The sequence below is a fragment of the Aythya fuligula genome, chromosome 7 (assembly GCF_009819795.1).
Source record: "Aythya fuligula isolate bAytFul2 chromosome 7, bAytFul2.pri, whole genome shotgun sequence".
Lineage (NCBI taxonomy): Eukaryota > Metazoa > Chordata > Aves > Anseriformes > Anatidae > Aythya > Aythya fuligula.
In genome coordinates, this window is record NC_045565.1 from 1,562,201 (window position 1) to 1,581,235 (window position 19,035).

General features: G+C 38.8%; 1 protein-coding gene across 2 annotated transcripts in view; it reads left to right on the forward strand.

The window, feature by feature from the left end:
- Positions 1-19,035, forward strand: part of PHYHIPL (phytanoyl-CoA 2-hydroxylase interacting protein like) — a 52,620-nt gene that overhangs the window by 29,131 nt on the left and 4,454 nt on the right. For both annotated transcript variants that reach the window (XM_032191730.1, XM_032191728.1), the window contains exons 2-4: positions 13,459-13,655; positions 17,684-17,858; positions 18,847-18,964. In XM_032191730.1, coding sequence (XP_032047621.1) covers positions 13,491-13,655; positions 17,684-17,858; positions 18,847-18,964 — 458 coding nt within the window. In that variant the 5' untranslated portion in view covers positions 13,459-13,490. The remainder of the gene's footprint in view (positions 1-13,458; positions 13,656-17,683; positions 17,859-18,846; positions 18,965-19,035) is intronic.

The window sequence follows — 19,035 nt, forward strand, 5'->3', positions numbered from 1 at the left end:
GTTCAGTGTTACTCTTTTATTCCTGCAGAATGAAAGGAAGTAACTGTTACCAGAGTTGCACTCTCAGTTCCAAGTACGGACTGGTATCTGGAGTTTATTTCTCCAGTACTGTTAAATCAGGTACAGCTGGCAGCTCTAGGATGATAAGAACAGTCTGAGGAATTCCCGTATTGAGCTTTGTGTATGAATGCACTCTAGTTAGGAGAATTGTGCAGTTTGCAATTGTCAGAGGTATCCCATGAGTTTAGTTCCTGAGCTTTTCCACTGACTTCAATAGGACTGTGTAAAAGTAAATTTAGATTCATAACTCAGCATCTTCGCAATCTTACAACTACTGTATTCTCCCTAACTTTGGGTGCGTGCATTCAGTCCTGACACATACAGACACGTGTCTAATACAGACTTTACCTCTTCAAGTTCCGGTTTGTCTGGATTTCATCTGGCCTCTTCTAGGGCTAAAAGAAAAAACATTTTTAAAAGATTATTCTGTGGTGGATTTTTTTTTTTCCAGTTCTCTTTTATGTGTACTTATGGTTGAAGACTTCAAAATCAGCAGGATGAAAAGATCCTTAAAAGCTCTTTCAATCTTGGCCAGCCGTAAGTACAAGTATACAAGCATCAGTGGAGTGATTCATGTTGTGTCTTCAGTCCTTTTAATCTCACGTGTGTAAAGGCAAATTATACATGAGTTTATATAAACTAAGGGATAAAAATGAGTGTGTAGCAGATTGTATTTTAATGCTAATTGTAAGGTGCATCCGATAACATAAAGTAAATATTATGCACTTACATTTTAATGATGGATGTTACGCTGGTAATTTAACGTTCAAGGTAGTGGTAAATGTGGCTTTCAGAGCGGTAACATTTCTGATTATTTTCTAGATTGTAAACTCTGAATGTAATTTCCAGACACATCTCTAATCACAGGACTTGAAAACCCCCAAGCCTATCTGCTCAGTCAATCCATGACATCAAAATGTTGTCCTTCACTTGTGGAATGTGCTGGAATTTTAGCCAGCACCACGTGCTCTGTGGTGATACAGCTACCACTTTACCCTTCATGAAGGACAGTAGCACTTCACACATACACAATTTCTTGAGATTGTCTGAGCTCTGTCCTTAAGTACAGCTTGCTTTTCTCTCCTAGTTGGAGGCACCTGAAGCTCCAGGTACATTTTGTTGCTTCCTCTCTCTGTGAAGTGCTCTGTGCCATGCTTTGGAACCTCAACCCATTGAGTAAGTTGCACGTAGCTTCCGTACTTCCCTTCGTCACTTTGTTTAGGTAGGAACATGTCCAGTTATGAGGAAGCACAGAATACTGGACAAGTGCAGGAAAGACAGAATCAGGTCCTGTATGTGAAAGCAAAATTCTGATTCCTGTTTTTATACATTCTTTAAAGCTCAGCTGGTTTCTGAGTTGCTTCCTTGAGCAAACCATCAGCAAACTACCTAGGCTGTCTGGTGAGGCTGTCAGTGCTAAATCAAGTGTGTGGAGCTTGAGATGAAAGCAGAAAGGCCAACAGAAAAGCAGAAAGCAGAAAGTGAACCGAAATCCTTCAGTATATCTTAGTACACTTGTTAAATTTAGCTCACATGGTAGGGAGTGTGAATTGGAAAGTATTACTTAGGATGCCTTTGAATGTTCTAAATCTGAAACATGAAAAATGAATCTGAATCTGAATTATTTTAAAGAACATATCCAAGGGGACTTGATTGGCTTAGCGAATTTGTAGTAAGTTGTGCAGCTATTTCTCTGTAGGCATTAATTCCATTTTGTCTTAGCATGGTCATGATTGATTCCGTGTTACGATCCAATGACTATTTGATAGCCTGGGTGATAAGACCACAGAAGACTTCATTATGGAAACTATTTAAAACATCCAGCTGAGCTGCGTTTTAAAAAAAATAATAAAAATTCTGGAGCTATTGAGGACTATGGATTTCCAATGGATTAAAATCTGACGGTTTGGAGTTGTTATAGATTCCTTTTAACTTAATTACATCAGGACTTCAGTTTGAATTTTCTCGTTTTCATTTCGACATCAGGGAACCTACATGAGCTGTCTATTACAGATGCCATCAGGGCAGGAAAATGATGAGCTGGAGTCGAGACTTCTAATAAGCCTGCACAGCCTGTACTCTACGCAGCCTCCCTCCTAGGGAGGGGTGAATTCAAACATGGTGAAAGCGTCACTTAAAGCTTGCTTTTGACTGCAGTACTCACAGCTATGTTATTTGTATATTCTAGTATCTGTGAAAAGCTTGAATCCATTGTAGCCCTCCCCTTGATGGGGAGTATTTAACAGCATCCTCTCTCGTTTCTGCATGTCTGCCTACCTTAGTAACAGTGGTAGCAACCTAAATTTTCTGTGAGCTTCTCTCTGGTCTTGTCAGAGGTTTGAAAGTTAGAAACAGTGAACCAGCGGCAGACCCACATCCTATGTGGATGTAAAGACCTTGCCTATGTTTGGTTGTCCTAGGAAACCAACTAAAAGTGGAACAAAACAGAACAACTACAGCCCCTGCCAAAAAAAATAAAAGGCTCTTAAAACCCCTTCATTTGTCAGTGTCTTGAGAAAAAGTTGGAAACCTGCATAAAAATTACATTAAAAAATGGTACAAGAGTTAGTCATGAAGAAGAAAGTCCTTGGCTATTGAGATTATGTAATACATTTCAAATCACAGTTAAATAGCAGAAACTGGTGTAAAACAGAGCCAAATTCTGTTCCTTACAAGAGATCTGTGTGAGAGGTACGCCGCAATTACCAGCGTGTTGAAGTAAAGAAATGCTCATTCATGCTGCAGACTGCCAGTGTACCAGTGAGGTATAAAAGCCCACTCATGCTGAGCACCCTGCTTGCTCAAGAAAGCTTAGTAGAAGTGTGTTCCTCAGCACTGAGTTCTCTCTGCTGCCCTTCAAGTGATGAGTTTTGCCTTCCTCTGTGGGCTTCCCTTTGCTTGAAAGAAAAGTGGGTCTTAAATGAAAATTCTTGTGCGATTAAGGCAGTTGTATCTGAAAACTACGCTGACAGGTCAAATTAAAGCTCGCATGAATACGAGGCTCCCTCTCCTTGCTAGATTTGAACTCACTTGACCTAACTTGAGACAGGTAACATTTTTAGTTTTTGATTAAGACACAGCTGCAGTAAATGGCGCGAGTTGTTGCCAGTCAAATAAGAATGAGGTAGAACAAGTGTGAATGTTCATAATATTCAACTAAAATGAAGGTTTGGTTGCCTCTCCCTTTTGTTCAGTGTCGTGTGGAAGTACAAATCATGTTCGAAAGGCTACTCATTTCTCTGATACACAGTTAATATTAACAGCAGTAGAAGATTAAGGGCAGTGCTGTGCCTTCAGTTACACTGTTAGATGAAGAGCATTGAAGCAATTAGGTCAGTGACCTAGAGCAGAGTAACTTGGATAAGAATCTGGCCCCAAGCAACTTGTCCAGGGTCATACAGTTGGTGCCTTCATCTGTTAGATCTGTTTTCTTTCATTGTTAGTCTTGGAGACATGGGCAATTTCACCATCTTGGAGGCAGCTGTACTTGTTTATTCATCAGAAGAGAGAAACCTCATGCCATAAGAAAGCTCCAGATCACTTCCTGCTCCAAAATCTGTCCTTTAATAATCAACTGTTTGGGAGTCTGCATGCAGGAAAATGTCACTCTCTGTTTTCCAGCAACACAGTACTGAACTGCTGTAATACTGAGACAGCATCCTTCCAAAAATACACTACCAAATGGGTCTGAGTGCAGTCCAAAGTATGGTCGTACAGCATTTCATAAGGATGCATAGATCCTGACAATGCGGGCTGCTCCTGCTACATGAACAAGTCACGTATGATAAATTGATCTGCCTCTGTAGTAGTGTTTTTGGTGCAGAAACTACCTCTCAAAATCTGAATTTCTTTTAACTGTCCACATGCAAATTCTAGTGCATAGAAGTGGCTGTACAGTTCATTGTATTTTTTAGATGACATTTAAATTAAGCTAGAAGATGGTTTAGAGCTGTTTACATCTCTTATTACCTCATTTCTCTTTCAGCAGCTGAGAAATGCTCATTTTAATTAAAATTTGTTTTTAAAATGCATCTTGCAGTCAACACATGCTGAGGAGAGCCACTTACCACCCATGTACAGTAAGTTTGCTGTGCCGAACATAACGGGAACATTAATTAGTAATAAATACTGTGGTGGCTTAGTGTTAACAGACTACTATGATGTACTGTTTGATTTCAAGAAGGTGGGGTTGCACTAGCCTAGCTCTAGCTCTGACGGTCAGGGGCCTGAAAACCAATGGTGTATGAGTAGAGTAGAGCAGTTCAGCTGGAAGGGACCTTGAAAAGGATCATTGAGTCCAACCCCCTGACTTCTTCAGGGCTAGCCAAAGTTAAAGCATATTAATAGAGGACATCGTCCTCTTGAACACTGACAGGCACGGGGCATCAACCACCTCGCTGGGATGATTATGCACAACCTTCCAGTTGTGCATTTTTATCTGATAATGAAATGTCTCCTTTTTCTTAATTTCCTCTTACAATTTTTTAACATGGTGAAAATTAAATTTTGTGTGAACCTGTGTGTGTTTAGCTTAGCATTTTAGTAACACACCTCAACTTACATGTAAGAAAAATATAGAAAGGAAGCAGGAAAAATAGGGCAATAGGGGTCCAGTCTTGTGCGTACTTTCCAGAAACATGAAGGCACCCAGTTATAAGAATTGTCTTCCAAAAGTATCCATAAGAATTGGGAAACTATAAAAAAGGATTCATGTCATTTTCCAATTTAGTACTCAGTCTGTCAGAAAGCCACTTTTTTTTTTTTTTTTTTTTTTTTAAGGCTGTCATTGATATCCTCAAAATGTTTAGTTTTGGATGAATTGAGTGTAAATACTAAATACTTGTAAGATATTGGGATACCCAATAAAAATTTAATCTCAGTGAATGAATGAGGTCAGCCTTGCTGTATTAGCAACTGCACAAAGTTTTGCTGATTGGATTTTTCGTCAGGTTTGCCTTAGGCTTTGGGTTTGTGAAACTTATGAGCTTCCATGATTCACTGTCATCCTTAGATAGGAATCATTAGATATTTGTATATATAGAGAGTATATATATAAGTATTGTGCATGAACATCATTGCAAGTAATATGTATAAAATCTTTTGCATGTCAGTCTGTATTTAAATCAGAGGACACATCTTTTGCGTAAAATTTATTCCAGGTGTAATTCCGCAGACACCTGTGGTCTTATGGCAGGAGTGTGTGTTGTTCCCATGTTCCTGCTTTTTCCTTGGTACTGTATCTACTGTTGTTTTTAAGTGTCAATGAAATGATTGGGTTTTATTATTTTTAGCTTGGAAGGAGTATATATGTATAGCCCAACAAACCCACTTGTGAGAATTTTGTGGCTAAGTCAAAATTTATATTCCACAGAAGTGTTAAAACAGGACTATTTGATTTCTGCTTTCTAATGATACTGACCTTCTCTGTACAGATGTAGTTAATTTCCTGTTTAACCTCACGCTGCATTCAGCGTCTGCTGAGAGAATGTTAGAGCAGAGCCCTTCGGTTCTGATGGCATAACCATAGTCCAAAATATATCAGTGAAACTCTCTATGTGCTACTGCTGGCTGTCAGGTCTGCCACACTTGTGTTGTGTATTTGCCGTGGTGCTGGTGGAAACATACACCTTTGAGGAAGGTAAGCCCCTGACGTGCCGTCAGCCCAAGATCTCAACGTATGTGATACACAAGCACTTTCACTGAGGGCAGACCAGCATCCAAGCTGAGTTAGTGTTCAAGTGGATGGCAAACCTTCAGGAGTGCTGAATGCTTTCCTTTCATGATACGCTTTCCTTCAGTTGCTGTACTACAGCTCTTGTCAGGCAGCAACCGAGTCTCTGAGCTGTCTTGGTGCAGCGAGAGGCTGCTTGTGGAACAGGGTCTCAGTCCTGTAGCTGACAGCAGGCAGTGAGAAATGATGCTGGGGACAGCGGGGCGCTGCTCGCTGGGAACTAAGCCTGCACATTTGTTGCTGTCGGTTGCAGGACTGAGGTATTGGTCTGCTCCTGATGCGAATCATGGGACTGCTTGTGGAGGGCATTTGTTCTCCATGGGAGACAGAGGAAGAATTGAGCCTTTTGTAAGGGTTTTTACTGAGAGAAGTTCCTTGATGCAGGAACTAGAAAATTTGTATTGCTTTCATAAACTCATTCAGCTTCAAATTTCTTCCAATGGCTAGGTAACCTTTGTGGATATCACCCAAGTGATATCCACAGGTCTGCGTAGGCACAGTTTTGGGGTGCACTCACTGCTGAAGAAGCTGGCTGTGCTGAAGGGTCAACTGTGCTCGCAAAGTCTAGGTTTCTTCTCTTTGTTTTTGGAGTATTGCTGCTGAAGTCAATGGCATAGATTAGTAGGAAGGAATTACACTTTGAGTTAAACCAAGTAGCAAGGGAATCTGAATGTATAATGAACGTTTCCAAACCTCTTAGTAAATATAGATATATTCTTGTTATAAATAATACTTAATTTTCAGAACTTAAAAAAAATAATGGACAGAGGAGTGCACGTTATCTTACTAGAAAATGCATAACACTGGTGTCAGACATGGGGAGGAAATGAGGAGAAAGATTTAGAGAGGTTTATTCCTCTAACAGGATTTATCGAGCCAGGCATTCTCTTTTTATTTAATGTGGGAAGTGGTTCTACAAGAATACATATTTAGAAAATATTTTAAAATATGTTTATATAAACATAAAAATCTGTGTTAGGAGTTGGTTTACCAAGATTCTGGGTGAGAGAGCGGGTGAGGCATTTAAGAGTCTGAGACAATTTTTTTTGTACAGGAAAAGAAGCACAGATACTGAATAATACATAAATATTACTTAGATGGCTGTGGCTAGCAAGTTGAATTTTGAAATAGGATTGCCATCCTGGAGAAGTGTCACTGACATGGCCTAAGAAATACCTGCCTTGACCTGATCATTTTATAAATGTTGTTGTAGTTGTATTTCCTCTGTGTTTTTGTTGTCTCTTAAGCAAGATGATGCAGTGAACATTGAAGCTTTTGAGACTCAGGTTAATTAATTTGCTCGGTAGGGACATATTGTCACAGTCCTGTGGAACAGTCTTACATAGCTAGCAGTTGGACAGAGCCCGTTCATTTCAAAGCTGAGGAAAAAAAAAAAAAAAACAAACAAACAACAACATTATATTGTATTTGTGATGAAATAAATTTAAAGTGTAACTAATATGTAATTTCCTAGCACTTTCCTGCCATTTTTGATGGTTATACAGAAAGAATTCTCCCTCCTATTAAAATCTTCTCCCTTATTTTTTGAGGAAGCGACATACCTCCACACTAAGTTAGAAAATTCAGACTGAGTTATAGTACTCAGTGTCACACACAAGCAGTTCTCTGGAATTATGAACTCAGTGTTTCGCCTTTATGGAGCTGATATATAACCGATCAGCTGATCTGTCAGCACAAAGAAAGCTAGAAATTTTTCAAAACTCATAAAAACGTGTCTGGTCATTCTTTGCGAGTTGTATCTAAATGAGTTGTTTTCAGTCGATAATACCACTCTCTACTAAGAGGATTTCTTACCCCATGGTACCGATGTGCTCTTTTTCACGTTGATCCCTCTCATCAAAGATTTCTACTTCAAAAGGTCATAGCTAATGCCTCTCGTTGTATTGGAAATGTTGATTTGAGAAACATGCTTTCCGTTTTCCCTAATGGATATATTTTAATATCTAAACCAGGTAACATTAAAAAAAAAAAAATCGGATTTGTATCATAAGGTTTTATTTGGCTTTTATTGTGTCTATTACATGTGTTATTGGTATCTGTGTATAATGCAAACCTGATCTTCTGAGACTGAAAACTTCACTGGATCTTGTATTTCATTCCTCTGTGCCTCTCATCCCCATTTACCTATCTAGGGTTTACAGATATCCCCCCAGAATATATTAAGAATCTTGCTTTAGCTCTTAATTTTCTGCTAGGTGGGTATGATCTCACCTTTTTTTTTTTTTCTGGCTTACAAACCTTTGTTTTGTTTCCTTTGATCAAATTCCTAGGTTTTCCTGGAGCTGACACTTCACAGATAAATCCGCTGGGGTTAGTACCTCGAGTGTCTTTTTAAAGACCGTGCTCTGGGTGGCACGGAGCAGGGAGTTGGCCCAGATGGCCTTCAGAGCTCCCTGCCAACCTCAGCCACACTGTGAGTCTGTGACAATGCCTTAGCAGGAAACACAGTCAACAAGAGATTTTAAAATGATGCAGGGAAGAGCCATTTTATCGCTTTCTTCTCTTTTCTGTTGGTTGTTCTCCTGGCGTGTTTGAGTTCTGTGATATCAAGTGCATTTACATCACTTCAGAGATATGTAACGTTCCACCTTTACTTAGGACAGCTTTGATTTTGAGTGATGGTTTGAATGTGCCCCTCCCTTAATTCCAAAGTCTACTTAGATATTTACAGTTTTCCCATGTATAAAATGCGTATTTCTTACCTGGATGTTGGACAAATGTCCAGTGCCATGAAAAAGAAATAGCTTTATGAACAGCTTTCTTATATGACTTTGTTTGCTGTTCTCCCTAGTATCCAAGTCTGCATTACAGACAGAGTAGTATTTTAGATATGTTTTTTCATCCACAATTAGTGAAGGGAGGCTTTCTCAGCTCCAGCAGAGAACATGATTTCACCTGGCCCTTCCTTCTTTCAGTTTCTCCAAACGTAATGGACATCGTTGCAGCTGAATGACTATTTCATGAGTTCACCTCACACTGAGTACAAGCAATCGCACTCATTATGGCTTCAATACCTGTTTTGTGTATTTTTTCCCAGTTGATGGATGCCTATTATGTCATTGTATTCAGGCATTTGCAAGTTCTGTTTTCTGTGAATTTGTTTATTGACTGCTGGATAACTTTTCATGCTTTCACAGTGCAGCCAGCTACATAGCTAATGCTGTGAGAGGTGGCATATTAGTATTATGGATGGAGTTACGGGAAAGGAGGCGTGATTTGATTGCTGAGTACAAATCAAGTGAGTTCTTGAATGCTTAGGAGTCCTACTGCAGCCTGTCTGGTATACAGACTTTGAGCATGAGCCCATCTTTTTAGTGCTTCCAAATAATGAACTAGAGTCATAATTTCCACGTGCAGTGTCACAGGAATCTGGAATCAATGTATTATTTTATTGTTCTACTTACATAAAACTTACTTATGAGAGCGGTAAGTAGCCTTAAAGGATGGATTACAAATTAGTCCTTTCAGGATTTCTTTTGTGGATAACATAAACCGTTTGTCTGAGAAATGAAAAAGCAGGCAAGTATTGCCTTGCCCTGCTGCAAAGTTCTGCATTTTTAGAATGAAGGAAAAAGTATTAACAAAATATTATAAATTTATAAAAATTCAGTCATTGTGAGGGCTCAGCAACTACCAACTGGAGATGTGTCCAGGTTCTTCCCTACCGCCTTGCCACTGCTGCAGATGTCATGGTTCAGCAATTTGGTTTGAGTGATGAGGCAAATAAAAAAAAAAAAAAAAAAAAAATCCTCTTCCAAATATTTTCAGCATAGACTTAACAATTTCTGAGTCTTATCATTTGTCTCCAATAAGGACAGATGAAAGCCATGGATGTTCAATGGGAATTTTCTGCCTTTTTTTTCTCATTCAGAGATAATTTATGTACGTAGAGGATATAATGAGGATGCTAAATTAAGTGTGTCTGTGTGTGTATAAATAAAATTGGTTTGTTACCCATTTGCCAGCATTTTGGCTCAGCTGCAGCAGTGACTATCATGACTGCTTTAAAATTGATTAGACAATTTAACTTGTAATTTAACTCTGGATATGGCAGAGAGAGATAAGCCTGTGAATAGGAGCATAAAACATGAATCGTGCAGTTCTTCAGCTGATCTCAGTAAAGCTAGCATTTTGTGTTTATTCTTTGGCTTTGTAGAAATTTAATGTCTTATGCTTCCAGTGTGACCTATGCACACGAGTGGTCTTTGACTTTTTATAAGGGTCAAGAATCACTGAGCCCTATTGCTTGTTATAGAAATAAGCTGGTTTGTTGCTGTTGTTGGGACAGAGGTGTTCCTGCAGCACACAGGGATGACATGCCTAGTTGTTGGTTTTTTTGGCAGTGAGACCAGGTTTGTTTCACTACTAGCTTTTGTATAATTTTCTGCCTGAAAGAAACCAGAGAGCAGTGTTTCTATCAAGTCCTGCAGTGGCACCCACTGTTGAAGCAACATGAATGCAAAACAAAGCAGCCATTTTAATTGGAAGCTGATCTGTTTCAGTTTGATATGAAGCTATTCAGAGAGACATTTCCTACACTGCTTCTGTTTTCAATTCCTGTATGTATTGTGATGTTTCATCAAAGAAAGACGAATTTAGCCTCAGTGAAGTGGGAAGACGTTTAACATGAAAGCAGCTTGTTCTAAGGCCTTCTCCACCTGTTTTCATATCCTAACAGTACTAACTTCTTGTCAGCCAGACTTATATTTAGGGAAAATATATTCTATTTTTGAGTAAGTTCAGCTGTTCTCTGTGCATTTAGTAGATTTCCTATTTTCCAATATTGTCTGTTCTTTAATTGATGCTGGTATAGGGAAGAAATTGTTTGAAGTGGATATGCTTTTCAGTATGAAAACCAGTTCAAACCATTTACCAAAGCACAAGTGAGAAAAAGGCAAGGTACCAATGTGTTACCTTGGTAGTCAGCTGGATCTGTGTGGGGGAAAGCTGCATCCTTGGTCACTACCAGGTTCCTAACACTGCCTGTCAATTCAATGGCTTTTGACATTCAGAACTACACAATTAAGTATAAAAATATACATATACATTACATATATCACAGATACTTCATATTTAAATACAAGGGAAACTGGAATATTGCTTGCTGGTGATGACTGTGAGATGTTTTATTTATTTCATATTCTGTTATACTCCGTACTTCAAAATCTCTAAACTTATTTTTTCCACTTTCAAAGAACTTTAAAGATTCCAGAAATGTTTGTATTTTGGATTTTGTGGCATCACACACACACAAAAGACAGATAGCTTTGTACTTAGTAATGTGAGTGGTTTTACTTTCTCTAGACGTATTAAAAATGTTTCTAAATATTATCTGAAGATATTTTGATAAGCATTCGTTCAAGCTATTTATTCATTTTTTAAGTAAAGGAAGGACGATTCTATGGTTCTCTGAAATGGATGAGGAACACAGACATCTAAACATTACTTCCAAAAATTGCATAGAAAACAGTAGCCATTTATGGGAGCACTTTTGCTCTTTAACTGTCATGAGTGTGCTCTGAAATCTTTTTTCATCTTGGTTACTTCAAGTCAGTGGTCATTACTGCTTTGCGCATCTCCTGAAGTTTAAATTACTTGGGTTGTTTATAACGTGGCTGGAGCCCAGAGGTGCAGAGTATACAAGCTCAGTTTTGAAGCGATGTTGTGTATTGGAGTATCATGGATATATATGGCAGCTTGTGTGCTCGTGTCCTTATCCAGTCATTCAGTGTGCTGGGATCTGAGTCCCTCCAGCTCTGTAGGTGTGAGAACCTCAGCAGCGTCACCCCATCTTGTTAAACACAAGGCCTTGTTCCTGAAAGAGCAATCATGCTACTTTTTAGTGTACCTGGTAGAGCTTTTAGTCATTTTTCAAATACAGAATACTCACAAAACAAAGCAATGCTGCTTTCTCCCTGCTAGCTTTCTGAAATCTCATGGACAGGAAAGCATGCACTGTGTATTTTGTATGAACAGAAAGCCTTCAGTAATGACTGGTATTCCCGAATCTGTTGCACTCAGTGCAGCTGTTGAAAAAGTCCCCGTGTCTGGAACAAATAGCATTGCATTTTGAGGAAGACCACATACTTTCTGACTTGGATATTGATTAAAAAGGGGTGGGAGTCATAGGGGGGAAGGCAATAAGATGTTTAAAAAATAGAAGACATGTTGGTTGTAAATATATCAAATGAAACAAAAATATAAAAGTATTACTATTGGTTCTTTAAATCATCATCAATAAAATTACTTTGTTGTAATACCACCTGGAAATATATGGATTTCTCAGGCACTGTAACTGGATTTCATGTATCCACCTGAAGAATTCTGAACAACCAGAACAACCTGAACAATTCCTGAACTGAGGTGTTGATGTAACTCTTTGATAACATACGCTGACAGGTTGAAAAGTCCCTAAGGACTTACAAGTCACATATTTTATTATCGACCGGATCCCTTTGTGTCCATTATTTTTATCAGTTATGATGGACAGGTATAATGCTACCTCTTGCTGTACTTAGATGTGACTAAAAATAATTGTGGCAATGTGTTCCCCACATATCTCTGGTACAACTGTAGCATGGTCTCCCTGCCTTTCACCTCTGGGCACAATTTGGGAGTTTTCCTTACTTTTTTATACATACTTTTTTTTTTTTTTTTTTTTTTTTTTTCCTCCTCCTTTGTTTCTTTCTATTCTTATTTAAGGGTGTGTGGGGTTTTTGTTGTTTTTCATTGCCGCTTCTTTATTCCTTCTCTTACATCATTTTCTCTATTTATTTTTTTCTTTTTATCCACTTATTTTTCTCTTGTCTTTCAGGTCTTTTGTATTGTTTGCTTGCTTTTGAATTGTGTTTTATGTAGTACAAGATCACCTAATGTTTCTGAGTTATAATATTCACTGTATGCTGTGCAACAAGGTTGCCCTGGAACTAAGGGAAGACCTAATTTGGGTACCTGTGATGCTTCTGGGGAGTCAGTGGACATGTGCTCATTATGTTCAGCATATATGCACTTAGAGATATTAGGAAAAAAAAATGCAGGGGGTATCAACCGGGCAATGGAAAAAAGACAGGAAAATGACGCTGGTGTATATGTCCCTTTTAACATGGCTCAGTAAAATGACTCCTTTGTTAATGGTTTCATTGTGGAGGAGAGCATTTTACATATGTGTATGTATAGACACCATCTATTAACCTTGAGGAGGGTGGTTTTACTTCGTGCTTGAAAAATACTTTTAGGACGCATGTGATTTCTATTTGTATTTATTTTGCGGACAAGTATGGATGGGGCCATTATGTTAACTGAACTGTGGACATTGCCGGCATCTTAACTAATCATTGTAGCACCAGAAAACTTCAGATGTTTCTTTTTCTCAAACTGTAACTGCACGAAGTTGTGATATTAGCCAGTCTATGAAGCCCACTTATGTGTTACTAGTTCACATGAGGAATGCCATCCCTTTTCAGTATTTCTCATCATTCAAATTGAGGCTTGCATAATAGCACCTTACCATTGCTTCTAAGTACCACCTGTGAGATTTTGTTAAAGGCTATTCAGAGGTGGCATCATATAAGACCACAGGAAACAGAATCTAGTAGGACCTTAACTGATCATGCTTTTTTTTTTTTTTTTTTTTTTTTTTAATGCAGGGAATAAATCACAGGACAGTGGAATTGCAGAGATGGAGGAACTTCCCGTCCCACACAATATCAAAATAAGTAACATCACGTGTGATTCCTTCAAGATTTCTTGGGATATGGATTCTAAATCCAAGGATCGCATTACTCATTACTTCATTGATCTCAACAAGAAAGAAAACAAGAATTCCAACAAATTTAAACACAAGGTAAATTTCTTTTAAAAATGAAGGTGGAAATGCATGACTTTAAATAGTTGAATCTCAGTGGTTTATGAACTGTTCAAAACCAGGTATAGGACATCTGGCCAAGGTGGGTTTGATTAATCTGACTGGCAATATTTTTTTTACACAGAATACCTCCACTTAAACCTTATGTGCATGTACACGCAAACACATTTGTTTTATAGAGAAAGTAATATTACCTTTTCTATTTCATTTGAAACTAAAACAGTTTTGGAAGCTGTACAATTTATTGTAAGATAGACATTTTTATTCCTGACTAGTTCTTAATCATTATTTAAACAATTTATGTTTTCTGTGCCTGTCCTCAATCAGTGACAGACCCATGATGGCAATACATGTTGTTTCAACAGAAGAGTCAAAAATTCTAATGCACTTCTAGGAAGGCTTCCAGCAATCTTAGGTTGCAGCATTCAGCACTGTGACCTGAATATTCATCTGGCCTATATCCTTAAACCACTGATGGAGAGACATACTGAATGTATTGCCGAGTCTATTGTTACCAAAAACAGAAAAAATTGCTTCAACCTCAAACAGTTCAAATACTGAGATGTCTGTAGAAACATGGAATGAGATATAAAAGGAGAAACACCACAGCCATCTGCAAATTAATTATCTGCAGTCTTGGCAAGATCCCTAAAAGATAAGGTTTGCCAAGGCACAAATAACCATCTAGACAAATATGAGCACTCCAATTTTACTAACACCTAAACTACTCTTGGTGTATAAGCCAATGGGACAGCCTGTTCATAGCATGTGTGTAACCCTCCATTTATGCTTCCTTATTAGATTTTTTTTTGTCGTTTTTAACATGGTTGTAAATAGCATATTCATTAAGTGTAACAAAAATCACTTACTGCTTTTTGAATCACTTACTGCTATTTGAAGTCAAGGATTTCACACATTTGGCCTACAAGATGCTGCAGATGATAGGAAGTGGTATGCAAAGCAGTACCAAATTTAATGTTATAATAGCCTTTATTCTGATCCAGTTTTAATTGTGGTAATGAATGATTTGTTTGGTTGTTTTTTTCTTATGGCAGCCTTTGAAGTTCAATTCCCATTCCCATTTTATGCTGCAAGAATAAATACGCCTTCCACTATAAATGTTTACTGAGATGGATTTGTCTTAATTGTTTCATTTTATTAATTTACATGTTTTTCATTCATATGCAAACCGGTGTTAAAATTGTAAAATTTGTTTTTGTAAAAGGTAGAGCCACTCTGGCAGACCAAATGCTAAATTCTCTTAAAAATCTTTATTGCAGTGATGAGACTATTGTGAAAAATGAGGAAAAATATTTGTAGTAATATTAAAAACCTTACTCAGCATAAGAGTCGCGTGAATGTCTACAAGGGCCCGTTTCTCTCACGGGTGATAAGCTCAGCTATTTCCTAACTTGTAGAGAGTTAGTGTGCTATATGAGATGGTTGTGAGCCAAAGTGAGTTGGGATGTAGATTTAACCTGGTAAACAGATGCTGTACTTCAGTAAATGGTGTTTATTTCCTTCTGGAAGAGCAAATGTGAATGCTTTGTACTTTCAATGCTTTTTCTGTTGGCAAATACATACTCAACTTGCTTAGGGTACATATTGTTTTATTACGTAGGACTATTGTTATATTTGGGAAGGAGATTTGTAGTAGTATGTAAAGACTAGAATGTGGATGTATGATTATTCCCGTATAATAGGTAGGGAAATGAGGCTCAGCTATGCAGCAAAGCTAGGCGTGCTGAGCTCCTGCATTGTGTCCTGCAAGCAGACTTGGCAAAGGGAAGGATGAGATGAAGTGGAAGAAAGCTGAAAATTGAAATCAGCTTCTTTAGCGAAGAAAAGGGACTACAGAATAGGCAGGCTTCTCTTCCCAAAGAGTGAGGTAGTGTGACTGGTATACCAGTATAGTGGTATACTGGTTTTGGGTGCCACAGTGTAAGAAGGAAATAAAGCTATTAGAGAGCATCCAAAGGAGGGCTACAAAGATGGTGGAGGGTCTTAGAGGACAAAACATACAAGGAGCAGCTGAGGTCCCTTAGGTCCCTTGGTTTGTTCAGCCCAGAGCAGAGCAGAGTGTGCCCAGAGGAATTTCAACATGAACATTTTTTTCTGAGGTCAGCATAGTGATCTTATTTAAAAAAAAAAAAAAAAAAAAAAAAGGTTTTGCTTAGAAAAAGAACAATAAGTTAAATTTATGAAAAGCATCATTCTTCCCTTCCCCGCCCCCTCCCATCCCACTCCATCCCCCTACCCCACCACGTAAGAGAAACTCCTCTAAGTGATGTCGTGGCTCTGGGTGTTCTGGCCTCTTCTGGTGTAGTTCAAAGAGTTTCCTGATGCACAGCCGGGAGGTAAGGCTTTGAGCCATGGGGGTAATGAGGCTTTTAATGTTGTGTGAACACTCAGAAAATTAATGGGGGCAAAAACCGCTACAGTGTCATGGGCACAGAGAGCAGACCCAGGTGGAGTCAGCTTTTACCACAGCCAAAGAAAAGATGACAGGAAGACTAATGAGTGGAACTGTAGCAGCTGCTGACTGCATTAGCATTGGTAAATCCAGTTCAGTGGGATGCCTTTACAATGTAGTTCTAGGGTGGTAACTTTAAATGTCACCCTCCCCCCTGTACTTTTTTTTTTCTCTTTTGTATATTATGTATTTCAGAATACAGAACTTAGTACTTAACATAGAAAGTTTTCTCCAAGATGTTTGTAATTTGATTTAAATGAAAATTAACATAAAAAGAAACCAAAGTAACAACAAAATCTTACCCTTGATCATCAGTCAATCACATTTCAGTTTTGTAATATCTCAAGCTGCTAGTTTTAGTTTTGTAATATAGAAACTGAAGAAAAATGATAAAAAGAGATTTTTCCATAATAGAAAATGTTCAAAAAAAATCTTCCATGTCTTGCTTACAGATCATGAACAGGAGGAGTCTACTTTCTGTTTTTTGTTTGTTTGTTTGTTTGTTTGTTTTTGTGTGTGTGTGTTTTTCCTTAAGGGTCTGCTTTGTTAGAATTTATATGTGGGTAACTATTGACTAGCATTTACATGTGGATAGCTATGGATATTACCTAAAATGTCTACTTTTTGAGTGGAAGCCATCTTACTGTTCTGTGGTTACTGGTAAATGTTAAAGAACAAACACCTCTCACTCTCTCACAGCTTCTCAGCTACAATGTGTAAAGAGTCATTCAACTTCACTGTGAGTCCCTCAGTGTGTGTCCCGCAGTGTTTACCCACAGTTCTAGTATAAATTGTCCAGTTCATTTTTTCTTCCCCTTGGTGGTCTGAGCTGCAGGTTTTGGTGCTGCAGATGCCAACTATTTCAACAACAAAAAGTAGCTATACCTGTCTGTACGCCTGCAGTAGTAGGTATACTTCTGTGTTGCACTATCGTGGGATGTGCTGACAGAACACCTGAAATGTGGGGGAGCAAGAGGTGTGGTGATAAGCAGAGAACATCTAGCGATATGTTCGGTTTGTTCTGGCCATTCCCTGTGCATAAGGGTATTTTGAAATATGTAAAGTGCACAAAGTTACTCTGCAATGTTTGATTTTCTCTGTTCAAGGTGGAGGATACCAACAGCGATATAGGTGGACTCAATGACTGCAGGAGGAATCTTGCTTGGTTGCACTGAAAGAAAAGCTTGTCAATAAGAGCCCAAGTAGTACTTAAATTAACACGTCCTCATGCTCTGCTTGCATGCTTAAGCATAAATGACCTTAGTCTGAATTGTGTGTTTGGGCTATATATAATGGTCTGTATTCGCGTGGAACCACAAATAAACTCTTGTGTGCCAGTTACCAGTGTAGCTTTTAGAGCAGACCTCAGGCCATTGTCCTAGGCCACTCTGTTAACTTCACTGCACCAATGGATCGTGAGATGTAGTTAATACTTACACAGCAGAGCCAAGGGCTGGGGAGTGGTGGTGGATTGGTTTGGTTGTTGTGCTGACTTTTTTGTGTTGTTGTGGTGTTGTTTTTTTGTTCCCATCAGGATGTACCAACTAAATTGGTCGCCAAAGCTGTTCCTTTGCCTATGACGGTCCGTGGACACTGGTTCTTGAGCCCAAGAACAGAATACACAGTAGCAGTGCAGACAGCATCAAAGCAAGTTGACGGCGATTACGTTGTTTCTGAGTGGAGTGAAATCATTGAGTTTTGCACAGCAGGTAATGTTGCTGAGAAAAGAACACACCATAGGTGTATCCAATAAGGCTAGCTTTACTGCGTGAATGGATTAGCCATCTACCAGTGTGCAGTAGCTTGGTAGGCTTAATAGTTAGATTTGTAAACTGCAATACTAGCTTTGGGCTTTGTATGCACTCTGGTTTGATGCATTAATGAGAGGAGGGAAGCAGCTGCAGTGCCCCTTTGTGTTCCACAATAGTTTAGCTGCCCAGAACTGCTGTGTCTTGTACCATTGCTTCTTCCAAACCAGGAAAGGAGATTGGTGAACTGCAGTGGAGCGGGGCCACTTGTGTGCCTCTTGTTGCCCGCAAGCCCAGTGGAGAAAATACTGGCAGCTCCCTAACAGACAGCTTGCTTAAGCCATTCTGCTGTTCTTTGTGTGCTGCAAAGCCTGAGTACCACCAATACTCTGTCTCAAGGACTAGTACATGTACCTTTAGCCTGTCATTGATTTATAAACGTATTCTGTTGGCTGAACATCACCCAACATCAACACGCCTGCGTGTGTGAAAGTTGGGAGCTGTAGGAAGCTCTCTATGAAGCCCATGTTGGTTGAGATGTAGTTTAGGCTGGGTTCTAAGCAAGGTTTTTTAATTGTGTGGCTCATAACCAGGTACACTGCAGCAAGCATTTTATTAAATGACATAAGTCAGAGGGCAATTCTGAGCTCCTCTGCATTTGCCAAATACAAGAAACCACCTCTAACACAAGGAATCCCAAGGTGAGAGTTACCAGAGGCTTGCAAAGTATTCATGGGGAAAGGAGTGGGGAGAATCAAATCTGCATGCTCCTGCCAACTGTCTCTTGCTGCTGCTGGAAGCTGATGCCGAGCTTGATAGCTGCTCAATAGCTGCTGCGTGCTGTGAGGTATGTTATTTAGGCTCTGCTCCCCATTATGTCTGTTGTTTTTGAAGAGCATTGTGTTTTTTCTCCCCTCTTATACTAGCAGATTTGTCTTTTTTTCCTCAGATTATTCAAAAGTTCACCTAACACAGCTTTTGGAAAAAGCTGAAGTGATTGCAGGCCGTATGCTTAAATTGTCTGTTTTTTATCGGAATCAGCACAAAGAATACTTTGATTATACCAGGTAAGAAAGTAAACAGATGCAAAATTGTTTGGCAAATTACAGTAGTAATGAAAATAAGTAAATGGAGGCAG